Raw genomic sequence first — 22099 nt, 5'->3', positions numbered from 1 at the left:
AAAGGTTATTGGTGGAGATCGGGCACAAACCAGAAAAATTTCATTTGTTTTGTGAAGGTCAAAGTGTCTTGTACATCGCAAGGAATCCAGTCTTTCATTACAGGACTAAACAATTGGAGTCCAATTTCACTTTGTGTGAGAAGTAGTAGAAGAATAAAGTGTGGATATACAAAAGATTCATACAAAGGATAACATAGCTGATTTTCTGACCAAACCAGTGAACATTGATAAGTTTGAGTGGTGTAGATCCTCAAATTGCCTAGCGGAAACGTAAGTAGGGAATGGAAAAATTGAAAAGACGTATTTGATTGTCAATCAAATTTTCAACTGGGAGAAATGTACAATTAATTCAATTAATATTGAGGGAGGTTGGCAGATAGTGGGTTGTGATTGTCTTATTTATGACATAAAATATTATAGTGGAATTCTTTTCATCTTACTTGTGGTTTTACCCTAATAATTTTTAGGGGTTTTCCGCATAAATCTAGGTGTCCGATTTATTCTTTATTTTTCGTATGTATTATCTCAAGTTGCCGCACGTGAGATCAACAGCCTCTAGTTTGTTGGGTATTTCAAACTCGTATGATATTCAAAAGATTCACCAGAAGAACACCCAGTGCTTGTTGTGAAATATATATATATTGTTTGATGACAATGTTATGGTCCAAGTTCTTAAAAGTATAAACCAGGACTTTCCTTGTGTAAACTTGGACTATATATCAACTTCTCATAGAACTTTGAATAATTTTAAGAATAAAGAACTTGCAGAAACAAGAATACTACACAAACAAAACTTGATGTGTTGAATCACCTGAAAGTCGTGTGTAGTTCTCATCTCAACATTTTCATCTACCTTATGATACAAGTCCAATGTTTGATACATGTCTGTCGTAGTATCTCTTGTTTGTAATTCTTGCGAATTTTTGCCCAGGTCACCATGATTTTGTACGAGGTCTTGAGGCTTTATCCACCTGTAGCTGATCTTGCTCGAAGGGCAACCACTAGTTTCATTTCTATACGTCTCCGGAAGGATGCTGTTTTCCATCCCAACAATGTTATTGCATCATGATTCCAAGATTTTGGGGGACGATGCATTGGAGTTCGATCCTGAAAGATTCGGCCAAGGGGTGTCTAAGGCACAAAAAGTCCAAGGCATATTCTTCCCATTCTGTCCGAATTTGCATTTGACAGAATTTCGAAATGTTAGAGGCAAAAATGGCAATGTCAGCGCATATATTTTAAATTGTTGAAATTTTGTAATTTATTATTATGGTATTTCATGGTAATATTCAGACGATGGGGACTCACGTAAGATTCATGCAGTTTCTGTTTTCAATATCTAATACTAAATTAATTAGGAATATCAAGGAGAGATCAAATTTTTTTTATTAACTGTACGAACCGCTCAAACCGAATTGCACCTCACCGTTTTTCATGATATTTTATGAAAACTGCGATTAAAAATATTAATCATAAACAGCACCGCATACGCAGTTCGGTTATTATTTTTGTCAAAAACCGCATCAAACCGCATCGCACAAACCACTTGCTATAATATTAGGCCTAGAATTATAATAATTTGTAAACAGCATATTCAAATAAAAAAGTCATCATTCATTATATCTCAACTCTCTTCAAAATTATTATTCTTACAAATAAAACTTATCTTTTTCTTAATTATTCTTCATATCAGTCTTTTATTGAAGTATTTATTTCTTTTACTACAATATTTTGTTTGAAATTTGAAAGTAAAAAAAAAAGGAATAAAATAGTGTAAATGTAATTTTGTTGTGAATGTATTCTGTTGTTAAATTATTAACTTAGTTTTGAATCTTGATTATTGTTTTATCTATTTTGATCTTTATATGCTTTGAACTATATTTTATATTTGAAGACAACATATTCTCGTTGTTTTCAAATAAATTAAAATATATGTTCTAATAATTTTCATTAAAAAAACTTTAAACCGACCACAATTACTGTATGAAAACCGCTCAAAACTGTAAGGCAAATTTTTCATGTAAAATCTCTATTAATTTTCAAAATACTAATCGATCGCATATGACAATTCAGTTTGAATTTAAAAAAAAAACCGTAAAACCGCATCGTGATCAGCCATAGGAATATGGATGGCCCTTCCATAAAATTAGGGACATGTTAACGCTCAAAAATGGCACCGTCTTTTATTTTATCAGAATATTTAACATTTTGTGATTTTGATTAAAAAAATTTATTCACGATAAATCACTAAAAACCGCATAAATTTATAATAATATTATTATTAATATTAATTTAAATAAATAAACTACCAATGGAGCTTCTAGAACAATAATCATCCGTCATGGCTTAAGTCACTATTCTTGGACTATTAGTATGATATTATTATAGCTAGAGTAAATGATAGATGTTATTAATACATTTATATATATATTATATCATATTATATTTTGTTTTATGTAAAGATATAACAGAAGGGCCAGAAACATAGAACTACTTTAAATTTTTTTTTTTTCAATTTTCTCATGCATGAATAAAGCTATGAAATTATATATAACAAAAACTTGTATTAGACGTTTTCATGGTCGTATTTTGTAAGCATGGGCGGATCTAGGATTTCGACACTTACAAAATCGTTTAAGAACTACCTGATATGGACGAAATCGTTTAAGAAAATGTTCGGCAAGAGCGGTATATATAGAAAAATAGCGACGATTTTATTAAGAACCGTCTCTATATAGCGACGGTAAAGCATGTTACCGTCGCAATATAGCGACGGTTTTGACAAGAACCGTCGCCGATCTGGATCGACGACGGTTTTTGAAAACCCGTCGCTAATTTATACTAAAAAAAATTTAAATTTTTTGGGGGGGCCGTGGCCCCCGTTCGCCCTACACTAAATCCGCCCCTGTTTGTAAGACGAATCTCTTATTTAGGTCATCCATAAAAAAGTATTATTTTTTATGTTAAGAGTATTACTTTTTATTGTGAAAACATGTAATATTAACATGTCTCACAAATAAAAATTCGTAAGACCATCTCATTAAATCCTACTCATTACATGTTTATTGAAGTGGTAAATGAAAACTTTAATGCTTTGTCGCTCTTGTACGACAAGGAAATAGTAGGCTTCGCCGCCTCGATTTGTGTGCTTTGGAAAATTTTGAATGTTTATTTTATTTTATTTATATATTTTCTGGAATGTTTTTGTTTTGAAATTATATTTCAAGACTCGGGACCTCACAGCCAAATAATTATTGGTCCAATTGGTCACCAAATAAATATGGGTCCAATTGACCAATTGTGCACGTTCACACACATGTTGCATGTATGTGTGTGTGTGTGTATATATATATATATATATATATATATATTATTCAACGACAAAAAAATAAGCAATTAAGATAAAACTTTTAGAGGAATTTGTTGGTTCAATCGAGTCAAACCCAAAGAAAATTACATTTGTGAATAATAAATATTGCCGCCAATTTACAACCATGAAATACCATTATAATTTTTTACTTAAAAAAATAAAATAAAAAAAAGATTTAACTTTGAAACTATTAATAGAAAAACTCGTTGTACGTGGATAACGAACTTGAGTATACTATGAATATTGGGTTAAATTTGTAAATCAATGTAGACACATAATTTTTCAAAAATTATTAAATAACAAATATTATATCACAGTTTATTTCAAACAACCATTGTTTAATTTCTCAAATTTTTCCTTCTTTGGTTTTTGAATCATTCAATATCTTTTCATTTATTTTTTAAAAAAATATTTTTCTCACTACTTCGTTCGATTAAATTCAGCAATCCATCATCATATCTGATTTACATGTTTCTTTTTGAGTGGGGTCAACCATACCCATATTTACTATTAAAAGTAATATTTTTAGCATAAAAAGTAATATTTTTTCATGGGTGACCCAAATAAGATATTCGTCTCACAAATACGACCCGTGAGACCGTCTCACACAAGTTTTTGCCTTCTTTTTTATCACCGGAGTTGATGTTGATTAGTCTCTTTAATACCTTCTTATTTTGTTTATTTGAGTCGTTTATATTTCGGATCTTACTCCATTTTATTTGCTCTTGTTTTTTTTTTTTTAAGTTTCACTTGGTTTCTCCACAACTTTCACCACAATTGACAAAACATCATTGTTCTTAGTAACTAATTTGTCTGATTTGAAATGAAATTTGTGATGTTTCTTGTTTGATTATCTAAGGTTCTCTTTAAGTTTAGACATATTTTTTCTTTGTAAATAAATTAACTAATACTTAAATAAGTTTCAATTTTGTTTTGTGGACACGTTCAAATAATTTACAATCATAAAAAAAAATCCATCCAATATTATTATCACATAACTCTCATTTATTTCATTTGCAACGTATTTATATATTCAACTAAAAAATTTGTTAATTCCAGATTATTATTCTTTCATGAGACAAATGACAAATACTACAACTTCAAAACTGGTATATGTTGCCTTATATTTTAGATTATGCATCACTCCAAATCAAATAATGATAATTTAAGTTTCCTTCAAATGTGTTGGATAACTATGTCGCAAAATAATAACAATTCCAATGAATAAATAAAAATCATTAACTTACGAATCAATTATTTAAAATCAGAGGATAAAAATCCATTTTATAATGTCTAATTATTTTTCACTTGTATAATTTATATTTTTAAGAATGATATTCACTTCGACGTAATAATCTAATTATTTATGGGTACGAACTTTGATTTACAATAATTTTACGAAATGAGAGGAAAAAGAAAGAAATCAAGAAATAACTATATTTTATTTTTTGAAATATATCACATTTTCTCAACATTTTTATCGAATCAATGATATTAAAAAATCTATCAATTGACAAATTAATATTCCACTCCAACGTATAATTTATTAATAATATATATATATATATATATATATATATATATATATATATTTTTCTATTTGAATGAAAAAAATTCTGATTTGAAATATTACAAAACAGAACATAAATAAATCATAAAGATCATATATAGTTTCTTTAAATAATATCAACTTAGCATAATAATAATAACAAATAAATTAAACAATTTTACATATCCAATATCGGGAGAAAAAAATTTGAACACGGTTATATAAAATTTGATTGTTTGAAAAAAAAAACAATGCAATATTCCGTCGAGGAATTGGCATTGGTTAACAAAATAATTTATTCAAATTACCTGAATCATCATATGAAATTATCATAAAATGAAAAAAATAAAACATGATCGAATATATCTAAGTTATAAAAATAATAAGAAGAAAAACATGTATTATAGTTGCATAAAAAAACCAAGTACATTTTATCGATAAAATATAACAAATCAAAATGAAAATAAAATATTTTTTAAAAAAATTCATTGCTAATTAATGTGTTATTTAAACATATGTGAAATGAAATCATATAAATTATTATAATCAGATAAATAGGCAAAATTGAAAATTTTGTGATAAATAATTTACCTTGAATAGTTTTAATTTAAATAAAATTAAATTTCAATTTAATCGAATTTAAAGGATAATAATAGAGATTGAATTGCTGAATATTTTAACAATTATTTTGTCATTTGATTTTTTAACTTTGATTTTTCTTCGTTCTTTGTTTTTGGTTAGGCGGTTTAATTCCAAAGTTATATCTCGATGTTCAATCTTTGCACCACTCTTTTTGGCAGTATCCACTAATTCAAACTTAATTTAAAAGTCATATTTTGACCCAGTCGTTTTCGAAATACCGCTAATAACTAACGAATGACAAGTGTTTTTCCTGGTAGAGATCATATTTCAATAGAAATTTGATAAGTCGATGCACTTACATGTATTGTTTTTACAGATATATCTTATTTTTGTCATTTTTCGAATATTTAACTTTGAATTTTTTTCTTTCTTTGTTTATTGTTGGACGCTTTAATTCTGTAATTACATCTCGAGTCTCGATGTTCAAATTTTTTTATTATATATGTTGCTTTGGAAACTTGGAAGTTTTCCGATTTCAGTTATATTAAAAAAAACAGCCACATCTAAATAATGTGTAATTTCAATTTACAACTTTAAATTAAATACATTTTTGTGATCGTTGATCAATATTTTCATTATCATATGAAGATGTTGAGCTTTTTTGAGTTGAATGAATTAATGTACTTACTTCAATTTCACAAAACATTCAAAATAGACGAAATTATATTAGTGTTGATTTCGTCCATAAATCAATCAACACAATACATAGATTAATCTCTTATTTTCAAATTGAGTGGGCCTAATGTGAGACCGTCTCACGGATCTTAACATATGAGACGGGTCAACCCTATCCATATTCACAATAAAAAGTAATAATCCCAAATAAAATATCCGTCTCACAAATATGACCAGTAAAACCGGCTTACACAAATTTTTATCTTTCAAATTTCCATGGTCATATTCCTGACATAACTATCAATGTTTTTTAATTTAATCCTAACTATTTCTTAAAATAATTATATTTTCGAACTCAAGACCTCACTTTTGCCGCTAGACACGTCCACGCACATGTTTCATATATACTAGTACAACGACGCACGCGTTGCGTGCTTGTACGATATGTTTTTATAATTTATTTGATTTATATTTAAATGAGGATCAAAATATATTTATAAAAAATAATGAATGGCTACATTATAATTTTGATATATGAACTAAAAAATAAATTAAAAAATAAAAATAAAAAAGACCCAAGCAAAAATAGAACCTACAACCTCATGATTAAGAAACATAAGCTTTATCCACTAAACTACATGTGAGTTGCTTTTATTTTTAACACTTTATTAATATATAATTAGTAATGTAGAGAGTGGGGGTGAAGGGTATTTTAGGTATTTTAAAAAACAGACCAAGAAAGTTACTCTAACCTACTCAGCCTTAATAAATAGTAAGAGATGTATATTATTTAACCAAAAAAGAATTAAGATAAAGCTTTAGAGGAATTTGCTGGCTCAATCGAGTCAAACCCAAAGAAGAGATCACCTCAAGTCGCAATCGTGAATAAATAATAAAGAAGAGTATCAAAATACTCTTCTTCTTGTATATATGATACTCTTCTTCTTGTATATATCTATATATCTATCTGCTATCTCAATCTGCCCATCTATCCATTCCATATCCCAAGAAAAAAAAAAGTTAAGCAAGAGCAACACGTAATCAACATAGTAATGGAAATGGGAGTTCAAGAACTAACGAGGTACGCCACAAATACAATCTCAGCTTTTGGTGTCTTGGCGCTGCTCATTTTCGTATGGAGAGTGGCGAATTGGGTGTGGTTCAGGCCGAAGAAGATGGAGAAACTGTTGAGGAAGCAGGGTTTCAATGGGAATCCCTATAGATTTATCCATGGGGACTTGAAAGAATTGTGGAAGATAATGGAAGAAGCCAAATCAAAGCCCATAAGTCTCGATGATGATATCAGACCAAGGGTCATTCCATTTCCCTTCAAAACCATCAAAAAATATGGTATGGCCAGCTTCTGATTTTACTCCGTTTTCTTGAATTTGTTGTCTTCTGAATATTTCAAATGTAATTTTACACTATGTTTTTGGAATCTAAAACAAAACATGCAAGAGTTTAATCCCTCTTCTCAATGATACTTTCCTCTCCTTTGTTCACACTTGCTTCCAACATCGAGAGAACTGTCCGAGTTCTTAACCTCCAGAAAAGATCCAAAAGAAAAGTCTCTGTTTCTCTTTTCCTGAAACCATCTATATATGTGTGTATACCAACGCTTCCGGTCACTTTCTTGAACTAGCACAACAACTCTTCCCAACTGTCACAACCGCCAGTGGCTTCTTTCAAAAGAGCAATTATCAGAATACTCATTTTTCTTGGTTGCTGCACATTCTTAGGATCAACCTATTGATGACACTCATTTAACAGCATATCAAAGAAGTTAGAATTATAGGAGGATCGAAAGTTGGTTGCTTCGAGTTAGCACCGGCTGAGTGAAACAATTTTAAGCATGAGTTGGGTAATGAGTGTGAAGATTTGGTTAGCGGTCACCTGATTGACTTTATAACAGAAGAGCCAAAAATTAATACATGCTGTAAAAACAATGTTGTAGAGCAGACGAGGAGTGATCGAGATGTGATGTTTGATTCGTTGTATAATTTTAAAGATTTGAGTTGCATTGTGATAATTAACTTTGTAAGGTATAGTTGTTTGACAGATGTAAGTAAAAATATATAATCAGCAGTGTAACTTGTAAATTTGTGTTATTTTTCCCTTCAAACTTTAACTATTCATAAAGCGACAAACATTCAGTGTAACGATTACAAGGTGGTATGATTGTTGGGAGGGAGTTCTTGGGGAATAATAGTTTGCTTTGTAGAACAATAAAAACTTGATGATCGTACTGCGTTAGGGTAAAGCATTTAAGAAAGTTTAAGTAAAGATGTTATATCAACTGTAGTTTATGGCCTAAATGGATAGTTTTCACAGAACATATGTAACGATCATAATGCATAAGAAAAAACATCAGTTGGTATGAACATAAATATTTTTCTGTAAGCAGGCTAAGTAGTTCAAGTATGTCTGATTTTAGTATTCATGCCTTGCAGGAAATGCATCGTTTTTTTGGCTTGGGCCAAGGCCTATAGTTATTATCACAGATCCTGTACTTGTAAAAGAGGTGATGTTGAAGAGTAATCTATACCAGAAGCCCAAAAATGATAATCCTCTGACCAAGCTACTTGCGCAAGGATTAGTGAGCTACGAGACAGATAAATGGGCAAAACACAGAAAAATCATCAATCCCTGCTTTCCATCTCGAAAAGTTGAAGGTTTTCTTTATTGAATCATACCCTTTATGTGCTGATTCCATTCCCAGATTATGATAGGAAAACCTAGGCAAATTATCTGTGAATGTAATCAAAATGAGAATTGGGAAGCCTTATTATAGGCTGGTCGAGAAATATTGTTTTAACTAGTTAGGACTGTATATGTTGATGCTTCTTTTGCTTTTGAGCAGCTAATGATTCCAGCCTTCAATTTGAGTTGTGAGGACGTTTTGAGCAAGTGGGATAAAAGCATGTTCTCCGAAGGATCTTGCGAGGTGGACGTGTGGCCACATCTACAAAACTTAACGAGTGATGCAATATCAAGAACGGCATTTGGTAGTAGCTATCAAGAAGGAAGAAGAATATTCGAACTTCAAAAAGAACAGATGCAGCACTTTGCTAAGGTTGTCCGATCAGTTTACATACCTGGGTGGAGGTAACGAAAATGAGATAATGGTTTGTAAACTCTACATCTCCGTATAATCTTTTCTAGAGACTTCATACTATCGAAGTTGATGCAGCATGTAGATTTTAAGTAAAGTATAAGTGAAATTTGGCAAGAAACTGTTCTCAAGAATTGAACCATCTTCTTAGTTCGATAAGTTGTGAGAGCTTCTCATTTCTGATCATGTTACTTTCATTTTTTTTCTCAGATTTGTGCCTACTAAAAGGCACAGAAGAATGAAAGAGATTGAAAAACAAGTTCAGTCTTCAATAAGGAGTATTATAAGTAAAAGGGTTAAGGCAACGAAAGCGGGGAAGCACGACATGACGACTTATTAAGCATATTGTTGGAATCAAATTTCAAAGAAATCGAACAAAGTGGTGACAAGAGTGATGGAATGACCATTGACGAAGTAGTAGAAGAGTGCAAACTGTTTTATTTTGCTGGACAGGAGACTACTTCTATTTTACTCGTGTGGACAATGATCTTATTGAGTAAACATCCCGAGTGGCAAACGAGAGCTCGAGAAGAGGTTTTGCAAGTCTTTGGGAACCAAAATCCGGAATTCGATGGCTTGAATCAACTGAAAATTGTTTGTAGTTCTCAATTCAACATTTGCATTTACATAATCATACAAGTCTAATGTTTGATACATGTTCAACCTAGCATCTTTTGTTTGTAATTCTCTCTCTGTTTTTTTTTTCCAGGTTACCATGATTTTGTACGAGGTCTTGAGGCTTTACCCACCTGTAGTTGCTCTTACTCGAAGGGCAACTGAAGAAATGAAACTAGGGGAATTTACGTTTGCGGAAGGCGTGCATTTGTCCATGCCGATAATGTTATTGCATTACGAGCCCGAGATTTGGGGGGACGATGTATTGGAGTTCAATCCTGAAAGATTCAATAATGGAGTGTCCAAGGCACAAAAAGGCCAAGGCATATTCTTCCCATTCGGTTGGGGACCCCGAATTTGCGTCGGACAAACTTTCGCAATGGTAGAGGCAAAAATGGCAATGGTTATGATTCTGCAACGATTCTCTTTCGAGCTTTCAGCTTCCTATACGCACGCTCCTCAGGGATTTGTGCTTCTTCAGCCTCAACATGGTGCACACTTGGTCCTGAAAAAGTGTATCATCGAGCAAAATAATTAGGTAGAATAGTAGTATATCATGTGTTGATAAAACCCCATACCACATAGCTAATGTGATGCAATAAGGGCGTGATATAGCATTTGGATAATGATATATGGAAAATTGGTATGATATTATTATAAAATATATCTTGCTTTGTGCTCGATATCGATGCCACTTTTCGTTACAAGTGATGCATCATGTCAAGAACACTATTTTATCATGCGATTGGATTACAATTTTGGAAGAAAAAAAAAGTTTGGAAGAATTTTATTTTATTTTTTTTAAAAATAAAACTCATTCAGTCATATTCTTGACTGCTTGGGTTGTTAAACCAGTCATTCTTGCGTCTATGGCAGCTAAATAATTTAACGACACAAAATATGATGGAGTAGCCATCTAAGGTAAACCAGGAATTAAGCAATATGGAAACTGAATCCAAATATAGATGCTAATTTGTGGCATAACTTGGAATTCCATGGCTTCTCTCCTTGCCATCAAAGGATTTCCAGTTATCGTGCAACACCATTTTGCATGCGTAGAGCACCCTGCTCAAGAAGCTTCACGGCTCGAATACGTTTCAGGATTTCAGATATTCCATATACAAATCTTGGTTGATGCTCAACAGAACATGATCAAATATGCAGACCGGATTTGCTAAATAGAACCTGTTTGAATTTTTAAGGTAATTTTTTTTAAAAAATTAAATATCCCTAAATCAAATTCAGTCATCTTTCTACACAAATCGCAAAACAAAACAAGTAAGCCTAATGCACAGCACACGTTCTAATTGAGTTGTTAAATACCACGATTTGATGATTTTAGGTAATCTCTTCCAAACATTCAAGAAATAAAGATGACAAATTAAAGAACCTGAAACTTCAAGGAAAACCACACCCTATCCCCCAGGGGTCCTCCTAATCTCACCGTACCCATTGTAGTAAGCAAGCCTTCGGACGAGTCTACTCTGAGATAGATACTTTTTAACTCCCAAGCGTGTTTCATATACGACAAGAAAACACTTACGGGTAAAATAGAGTTCGGATTCAACTCGAGACAAATGCTAACCAAATTCCAGAATTATTCCCACGCTGAAAGTAGTGGCCAAGTCTAACAAATGCAATGAAGGAGAGAATACATCTACATCTCACCAAGTCCATTGTACCATATATGCAAGTTCTATGACAAGGTCACACTTGCGGGTAAACTAGAGTTTGGATTCTACTCGAGACAAATGCTAACCAAATTCCAGAATTATTCCCACACTGAAAGCAGTGGCCAAGTCTGACAAATGCAATGAAGTAGAGAATACATTTTACATCTCACCGAGTCCATTATACCATACGTGCAAGTTCTATTACAAGGTCGAAGTAGATGATTAGAATTCAGTGGTGGTTGAGGGCCAGTTATCCTCAAGAAAACAAAATATCAAACTTTAAAACAGCATTTGGATGCATAGGTTTGAGCTTCTTGGATTTATATTCAGTCTCCCTAATGTATCATGCAAAATTGGCTTTACAAAAATTAAATTCACTTTTCAAATTCAAATAATTGTTAGGGTCATTGAAATTTACCATCAGAAGCAGTTAAGTGAAACCCATTAATCTCAAAGTTCAAATCATGGACCCAAACTTAATAATATATCACAGAAGCAAATGGAAATTAGCTGCAAATTGAAATATGCAAGTAATACCGGACAAAACACAATTCCATAACATAAAGTGATACATATCAATACAGATCCTTATACAGTATGTATTTGCTTATTCTTAAAAACAATTATACGAAGATGATTCTACAAAGGATCAAACCACTTCATTGGCAGGCGGCGCGGCCTTCTTGACGGCATCACCACCATCAATCACCTTAGATTCTGCAGGAATCTTAACGTACCCGAATTTCTTGGCGGCGCTGATGTCATCGTCTTCGCTGTCAGAACCATCGGAAAAGTCAAAATGGCGGGGGGAGAAGAGTGCCCAAACAAAGAATATCGCGGCGCCGGTGAGGACCCCAAAACCAACACCAACAAGAAGTGCCCCAACAACTCCCATGATATCTTTGCTGCGATCGCGAATAGAGCTGGAGACGGAGGAGTAGAATCTCACAGGAGCTTCGGATGACGCCATCGATGACGAGTGGGCTTCGTCGTCGAAAGAGTTTGAGCCGAAGCTGAGGGAAGGCTGGCTGTGGGGGAATCGAGCGGTGGCGGTGGTGAATATGAGAGAGAGATACCGGGGGTTCTGAAGATGGGGATCTGGATTAGGGTTACGGGGGTAATATGTGGTGGTGGTGGTGGTGATAAAGAATATGGTTTTGCAGGGGCGGGCGGAGACCGAGACGGCGGCTGCGATGAGGCAGAGGAGGAGGATAGAGGGTACGCACTTCGCCATTTTCAGAGCAGAGCTACCAGAGAAGAAAATGGCAGAGCTGGGACAAAGTCAATTTGGTACACAATCAAGAAACTGCAACTGCCTATATTGGGTACGTAATAAAATGTAAATCAAAAATTTGTACGAGACAAATAAAATCATGGTATTTTATTTTTATTGTGAATATTATTAAAGTTGATGGTTTCACAAATAACTCAGAACATATATACTCAAATCTAAATTGTATAAAAAAAACTCAATCAATATTAATCAGCTAATATTTTTTTATTTTTTAAAAATAAAGTATATTTAATGTTTTTGTTAAATTTTTGTAAACTTATTTACTTTATTTTTAAGATATTTTATATCTGATTTTTATAAATATAAGTTTTTAAATATAATTAATTTGTCACATCCAACCATTGTGATACATGTTAATGTAGATATTGCGTTGTAGCAGGATTTAGATGGTTCAGATTTAGCCACATTTGTGATTTTAAAAAATAAATAGTGAACCTCATATACTTGTGACTAAATCTGGACCCTTGATCTACACATGAGGCGCCACGAAATATTCCGTAGCATTATGTATTGCCCAATTCAGGGATAATATGATAAAGAGTGTCTTGAGTAGGTCATATCTGTATATTTGACAAATATTGACGTCGGTCTATGTTATAACAATCTAGATGTATTTGTATTAGATGCTCATACGAACTCTACTTTTTTTATAGAAAAAATTCAGATGTTCACCTCTAAAGTTGGAACTTTTCTCCATAAAAAATGTTCTGTAAATGAAAATCAACTTTAATTTGGATTCTTACAAAAAAATATATATTTCATTCCATCAACTGGACAGCAGCAATAACTGGTATTTTTTCTCTCAACTTTTGCGTTAGAGCTACACGAACTGTCATCACTCCAGCCGCAGGTCCGCTCAGTCGAACTTTTACAACATAGTCGTTTATTTGGATGAGTTCGAGTATACCACCGCCCGTTCCAGACAAGTACGGTCTGATCTCTGATAGAACCTGGAAAAGAATCAAAGCTCAAATATTGGTCATTCTCCATTTATATTTTACATCTAGAGCTTGTGTTTTACTCAAACTGATTCCGAGCTCCAAAAAGAAACTTTTTATTACTTAAGCTCAAGCTGGAGTTGGAGTTTCAAGACTTCAGTTCACCATAAACATTCGTTTAGCGTCGGGCTCCATGAAGCTAATGTTTGAATCATGGCTATAATTTGCAAGCTCGATTAACTTCCAAGTATTGATAAATTTAATAAGAAACATGATTGCAGAGTTGTATTTCCCCATCAAAACTCAGACCCGTGAAACAAAGTAAATGTAACATACCAACTCCCTCTAACTCTGTTTGAAAGTATCATTTTCAAATTATGACATAGTTTTAGATCAACGTTTATTACTCTGAAAGTAGTAGCACTGAGCAGCTCCAGGGCATCTTGATGGAACGTTGAAATTCTTAAAATATAGTCTGAAAGAAAAATGCCTGTGTTACCTTCTCCACATTTTCCTCATTCAACTCGAGGCCGGTTTCCATGTCAAGTATCTGCTCAACTGATTCGATCTCGGGGATCTTGTCCCTTAGGCGAGTCTCAATCCCCATTTTGAGTGTCATGGTTGAACTCGGGCACGATCCACAAGCACCTTGGAGCTTAAGTACCACAACAAGACCATCAATTTCATGTAGTACAACATTTCCTCCATCTGCCATAAGACCTGGCCTCACTTCATCCAACACCTTCTCAACATTATACTCAGTTAATGGCAACACGCAAATAGGTGAAACCACAAGTCCTTCATTCATCAAACAACTCAAGTCACAATTTATAACACAAAATTTCAAGAATCGTGAACTTGGATCGAATTCACAGTAAAAAGGGAGAGAGACTCCTATCTTCCTATTAAAAAAAAAGGAGTGATTCTTGTGGAAACGAATCAAATATAGAATTTAATAAATTTAAAAAACAAAAAAAAAATGAAAATGAAATTCCATGATCATGGAAGACCAAATGCCATGTCCCACTTCCACTTGTGAGACCAATGTGAAGTATTATATGATTGCACAATAGACTTTTCTAACAACAGAAGTTAACCAATTTTGCCAAGTACCAAGAGTCTATTATTCAGATTCTCACAATAGCCCGAAATATTCAACTTTAGATGTCAGTTCCCCTATAAAAGAGTTTATTTTCTAATAAAACTCTTGTTTCCAAATCTTATAGGATATTTTTTATCGAATAAATTCGAAGACAAAAGAAGCATATAAATATAAAAAATAGCTGCTATGAAAGGTGCACGCAAGAGAGAGGAGAGACGCCACAGAAACAAGCACGAGAATTGAAGATTTACATCGAAAGATAAGTGCTCAAGTCAAGGCATATTGTTGTGTTGCCGTGAAGTGTAGAAGACACGCAAACACAACAACTAATCAAAGTGCATATTAATGTGTTGTTCATCAAAAGGAGTTTCGACTTCACAAAAGCTGCATCTATAGTTTTGGTTATTTAGTTTGACAAGTGTTTGGATATACTTTACTCTCTCACTCTGTTAGTGGAGTTAGATTTTCTTTAACTCACTAGTATTGTTTTTCGTGTAAATTAAAAATATTTTTTAATGAATCTTTTGCCCTATGACATCGCACAAGTGAACACACTTGTACATAATTCTTTGTATGTTGTTTTATTTGCGTAAATTTTTGCGTATCGAAATATTCCGATGTACGTTGTGTCAGGTCACACACAACACTTAACTTTGAAACACACCGTCACTTTATTACAAAATACTTTAATATCATACAACCATCATTTACAAAGTTTATAAAGTTGAATTGCAGAAAATACCAAATTATTCAATCTCAGTAACCAATTCTAAAGGATAACAAAACCTTGTTGCTGCAACAAGATATCCAATTTATAAACATCTAAAAAAACAACATTCTGACAAAACAAACATAGAAAAAATAAACGTCTCGCGTCAATTACCGGCATTATGTTTCCTTGTGCGACCGAATGTAAATCCAATAAAGTGTTTGCCATGAAATCTACCTGCATAAAAAGAACTCCATTTCGATGAAAATGTACTCCACTCCAAAATGGGATTCTGCCAAGAAAAGAAAAAGGGAAATAAAAAGATTAATCGCACTTCAAAACATGGGAAATTTCCTAAAACAAAAAGGAAATCTTAGCTCAGTACCTTCCGAAAAGAAGGAACAAATTGCTGAAAAGAATGATTCATATGAGCGGAGAGCGCACACATCGTGCACCTTGTCGTTTGCTTTCAAGGAATCATGAGAGAACCCAGAATCAGATTAAAGATTACTTGAATAATAGTTCATACGAAGAAATGAAGAAAAACATACAAGAATTCCAGGAGGTATTGAAACGAATAAAAAATTGTGGTTGAAAGATGCCATTTTTTTTAAGGAATAAGACAAATAGGATTGAATTCGTGGATAGAATAGGAGTTCTTGCAGGTGAGCTGAGATGAGGCCACGTCTTTCATCTCTTGGCCGATAATAATATCAACCGTAGGGTAAATTTTGTAAATCTATAATAAAATACTAGTCACCCATGTACATAAGTTATGTGTGTCGTGAATATATGAGATTGATATATTAAATATTTATGATATCACAACATTATAACACCAAAATATTGTGTACTTGAATCATGAAAGACAACAAATCAATCGCACAGATATTACAAACACACAAGTGAAAAAAGATGGTTAATATTAATCGTAAATAAAAAGATAGATCGAGAAGAAATAACCGCAAAAATACTCCAAACACACAAATGGAAGAGGATGGTTAATATTAATCTATATATTTTACCTATAAAAGTGTGGATAGTAGAAAAGTTTTCTCATTGTGAACGGACATTATTACCTTTCACATGTTTATTTATTTTCATTATTAGGTAACATATGTGGTAATTTCACATTTAGTCCATTAATTAATAATTAATACTAATTAACCATATTTTATGGTTATTATTTTGTACTTTTGACTTTCTTCTTCATGTTCTTAAATGTTTGTGCTAATTTTAAATAAACATATTTATTTTCATTATTAGGTAACATATGTGGTAATTTCACATGTAGTCCATTAATTAATAATTAATACTAATTAACCATATTTTATGGTTATTATTTTGTACTTTTGACTTTCTTCTCCATGTTCTTAAATGCTTGTGCTAATTTTAAATAAACATACTATCAAAAAATTTACTTAATATTAATATCAATTATTTTTTCATTTTAATTATATTCATATTTTAATTTATATGTAGCAAATAAGTCATCTCCACGTTTTTAAATGTTTGAGCTATTTTTAAAAAAATACTATTAAATTTACTTAATATTAATATCAATTATTTTTTTCATTTTAATAACTTTCTTGGACTTTCATTTAAATTCTAAATTAAATTAATTATGTTAGTTATTATTCTATTTCACTATCATTTGAATTCATTCAATGAATTATTAAAAATAAATTTTAATATAATTAGATTTAAAAAAACTTCAAAAAATTATATATATGAAGGACTCATGATAAAGTATGTGAGTATTTTGAACGAAGAGTCATTCAAATAAATTCTAAATTAAATATTGACAATTGTAAAATTAAAATAATTAAAATGATCATTATTAATTTTAAATTAAATAAAACAATTTGAATTGAAAATAAAATTATATTTAATCAAAATTTTAAATTTATTTTGTCAACTATTAATTTTTAAATGCATGAACAAATATAATATATTGTAAATCTAAATTTAATTGTGAATTTGAATAATAGTAATAAAAATTAATAAATTTGAATAAGAAGTACCTATAAAAGTGTGGACAAATGAATCGTTCATCCACATATATTAGATGATATGATGCTAGAAAAATATTGTTGTACAATTGCTAAAATGAGAAAGAAATATGTAGAAAATCAATCAATTTTTTCTTTAGTTTTTTCCCACTAATTTTGATAATAAATAAAATTAATTGAATGATTAATTGTTTTAATTACTCTCATAGATTCTATTTTATTTAAGTCTCCTCATATTTATATATTATCAAATAGTATTCAATCATAACAATAATGCCATGATATTTTATTTGCATTTGTAGAGTTATTTACATACAAGTATATAATGACAATTATATTGACAAAAAGGTAAGCACACATTAAATAAAAAAATCAGTAAACACTTAATTTGAAAAAAATAATAAAAATTGAGCTTATTCACGAATGTTATCACAATTAATACTTTTTCAGCTTATTTTTCTAAAAAAAAAAAATCAATGACGACATCTATTATATGTATAAAAAAAATAGAGTCAAATGGTACATAGATAAAATTATTATGAAATTGTTTTAAAAAATGACACAAATAAGTCAAAAAAAAGTAAGAGCAAGATATTCCTACAAATAATTATTAGTATAATGTTAACATAACTAAATTGGAAGTTATGTTGGTGTATAGTAAGTCTCTTGTGATCAGAAGGTCTCGCGAATTTTTATATGTGAGACGAGTGGACCTTACCGATATTCACAATAAAAAGTAATACTCTTAGAATATAACTTAAAATTAAAAATTGTTGTCACATGTTCTTAATTATTCCAAATTATAAGTAAGTATTATTTTAGATTTTCAATATGTAATTTTTACATTTTATGAACATATTTATCAATTAATTGATGTAATAAGTAGATAAATATCAACATCATATACTCAAATATTTTCTTTCACTCTTATATTGCTTAATTAATTAAAATATATTCATATAATTCTATTTACATTTTTATATTGCTTAATCAATTCAAATCATTGTATTTGTATTGTTATTTTAGTTCAATTTAGTCCTTAATCTGATATATCAATATTCCAAATTCTTATAATTTGTTTTGATCTATCTTTTTCCGAACGAAATGTTATTTGATGGATTTGATCACGTTATGCAAAGATTAAAAATATTTTTACTATTAATTTATTTTTTAGTTATTTAGAATATGGGTTCACGTGCGGATGCACGTGCTTTTTTGCTAGTACCTATAAAAGTGTGGATTCTTCACATTGTTTTTCGATTGTGCATTGACAAGAATACCCTTCATGCAAACTTGAATTGACATTGTTCTCCAATTGTTCATTGACAATAAAAGTGTAAATAAAGGGTCAAAATTTCATAATTGCCATTTACCATCTTCACCTAATAGGACATAAATTACTGACCGTTTCCTAATCATTACTACTGTTTACTTGTCATTTAGAGCCTGTTACTTTCAATTACAATTCGTTGTGTAGCAGGCCTCTTGCGTCTGACCAAAGTTTTACTATGAATACTTTCTGAAAGGAATAATTTATTCCTTTATTATTTTGCTAAATTGATAATATCAATTTAAGATTTTGCCTTTCTAGACTATAAGATATTTCTTGATTTATTTCTAGATTATAAATTTGTTTGATTTATTTTTAGATGATAAGAACTTAATTGATTTGCATCTAGATATTATATGATTTGTTTTTATCTCTAATATATTTTGTTCTTGTTTAAAAGAGTTTTATATCTAATAAAAATCATGTTTCCATATTTTGTAGGACTCTTCTATGGAATATCTTTTAGGCCAAGCCTTTGATATAAAAGGGGATAGACTCACAGCCTGTAGAGTGCTTTTTGGAGAAGAGAGAGAAAAAGCTTTTGAGAGACAAGTGGGTTTTTAGAGAGAGTTGGACTATGGTGCTTTTCACATAGAAGAAAATTACAAGTCCAACGAATATTTGCTCCGTAGTTTTTCTGTGATCGGTTATCACTTTTGTAGGAGCTTTTCGTGTGAGACTTGTGGTGTGACTATTTCGTGAGGTCGGTAGAGGATTTCTTTCATAGAAGAAAAATACAAGAGCCGAGCCTATTTTGACGAGATGTTTTGGTGTGATCGGGAGATCACTTTACAGCGTATGAGAGCTGCTGGATTTTTCTGAACACACACAGAGTTCAGATAATTGAAGATTTTCGTGTTGAAGATTTTGTGTGATTGATTCACATATACCGTGTTGTCGATTGGTGTTGCCAACACTCGAAGAACAACACTGACGCAGAGTGTTGGACGAAGAGTGATTTCGTTTGGTTTTAAGCAACACGTTTTTGTTTCATGCATCTAGTATTTACTTTGAGTATTTTGATGCATGTTTAGTTTTGTTATTTTCACTAGTATTGTTTTTGGTGTAACGACTTATATATTTTTCTAGTGAAATTTTTGCCATTAGGCATCGCACAAGTATTCGTACTTGTGCATAATTTAAATCTGGTGTTAATTTATTAAAATTATATTTGTGTGTTAAATACTTAATTTCCGCTGCCTGTGTTGTGTGATGTGTTGACAACACCGGACACAACACTAACTTCTGATACATACATTATAATATTTTTAATTAATTTCCTGTACAACACAATTCCTTACACTTTCTTTTAGCAATTCATACATCGAGCATTATTTTCTTGCACGTGCAATTCCCTTCCTCATTCAGAACTATGGAGCTTTATTTGATTTCTCGGGAGCATGAATTACAGATCCAGTTTAGTTGAAAGGTTTAGGCAACGGTTCAACCATTGACCTCTCGTCAGAATATTGGGCATACCAGGTAATTGGTCCGAACTTTGTAACACACCATACATATACTGTGATGGAACATGTTCCTTGATGAACTCTACAAGTACGGAGAGACAACTTTTGTGAGAGTTTAATAAATTTACAGCTTCTCACCATTATAAAGTTTCTCACTATAAATTTTTGGGAAAAAACTGCATCTTAACATTAGCAAATGAAGAAGTAGAGCCTGTCGTTGTCCATGTCAATTCACGAAAATTCTTTGAAGTCAATTTATATAACATAAATTTTGGGCTATGATCCATCCATGACTGCATAAATACATGTGAAAAAAAATTTAAAATATTTTTTTAGCAAAATATTAATGAAGAGTCCCACAATTTTGGATCTTGAATATGACAAATTTTCAATTTCAGGATCATATTTATCAGTTTGTTGATGCAATGGGTAGAAAAACATCAACATCTTATTCCAAGAGGTATTTCTTATCTCTTGATTGCTTAGTTCACATCCTTTTATGTCATTTGTATGTATTATTCAGTTTAATTCATTTATACTTAATATGATAGAGTATATTATTGAAAGATCTTACCATGAATCTTCATCCATCTTTTTCCAAACAGTATGTTGTTTGGCGAGACGGCTGAATTAGAAACACAACAACTTCTTCACCATAAAGTGCGATATGAAGGTGAAACGTCTTTAAAAAGTTTATTTGATTTTTATGTTATTATGATTTATACGTGGTGTTTGAATATATAATTTTTTTAAAAATTTGTTTCAGTTCATTTTGTTCTATATATTATGTTCATTACAATTTATTATATAACATAAAATCAACTGCTTGAATTTTAATTGGGAAACAATTTTGAAATTAAGTTATATAAGTTCTTATAAATCGTCTAATATGATAAGAAATTAAGCTCAGATAAATAACAAAATGATTCAAATTATTTTTTAAAATATCAATTTTTTTTAATTTTTATAATATAATTGATATTACGTGCAACGCACGTGCATCATTCTAGTCTTAAATAAAAAATAGATTGAGAAGAAATAACCACACAAATATTCCAAACACACAAATGGGATGGGATGGTTAAATACTAATTATAAATAAAAGGGTAGATTGGAAAGAAAAGATAACATCCTCGTCAAAACAGTTTTTATCGGTCTCTTTACTATTATAAAGAACCGAATTAAATTAAAAATATATAAAACTCCGTATTACTAAAATAGGACAACCACTCATATAATTTTGTGCATTAATTGGAATCTGTATTTTAAATCTTGGAATCTGTACTTTCTTATTTTTTTTCAAGCAAGAAATTTACATTTTTATTTTATTTTATTTTAAAAAAAATATTGTTCGAATACATGACAGCAAGTGTTAACATAACATTAACAGCCATTCTCCAGGTTTTAAGGACATAACACTGAAAGCTAAGGAATTCTCCAACAATTTTTCATGCAAGAATTTTGATGGAATGGAATGACTATTTTGAGCAGACGAAACTTGGCAATTTTAGCCCAACTATACCAACTTCGATAATTTTTCTCACGCTACCAATACCATTGAGCATCCTGTTTATGCTCGTTCCTCGAGGCCTATACAAAACTAAATGTCACTCTGAAGCCACAAAAAAACAGCGCACCAAACACCACCTACCAACTTCTTAATACACGAGAA

The 22099-nt window shown here is 31.2% G+C and overlaps 1 protein-coding gene and 1 pseudogene across 1 annotated transcript; one reads left to right on the top strand and one right to left on the bottom strand.

Moving 5' to 3' along the window:
* The first annotated feature begins 7095 nt into the window (after positions 1 to 7095).
* Positions 7096 to 10586, top strand: LOC140805866 (cytochrome P450 CYP72A219-like; annotated as a pseudogene).
* A 2959-nt stretch (positions 10587 to 13545) lies between these two features.
* Positions 13546 to 16281, bottom strand: LOC140805682 (nifU-like protein 3, chloroplastic). Its single transcript, XM_073161939.1, has 4 exons — positions 16005 to 16281; positions 15794 to 15911; positions 14308 to 14606; positions 13546 to 13820 (listed from the first exon to the last, which is right to left on the bottom strand). Exons 1-4 carry the CDS (start codon positions 16065 to 16067, stop codon positions 13629 to 13631), a joined length of 672 nt encoding a protein of 223 aa, XP_073018040.1. The 5' UTR covers positions 16068 to 16281; the 3' UTR covers positions 13546 to 13628.
* Between the last annotated feature and the right edge of the window lie 5818 nt (positions 16282 to 22099).

This window comes from Primulina eburnea, chromosome 11 (genome assembly GCF_022965805.1).
Source record: "Primulina eburnea isolate SZY01 chromosome 11, ASM2296580v1, whole genome shotgun sequence".
In the NCBI taxonomy this organism is placed as follows: domain Eukaryota; kingdom Viridiplantae; phylum Streptophyta; class Magnoliopsida; order Lamiales; family Gesneriaceae; genus Primulina; species Primulina eburnea.
The sequence above is the reverse complement of the archived record's forward strand: the minus strand, read 5'-3'. Positions and strand labels throughout refer to the sequence as shown.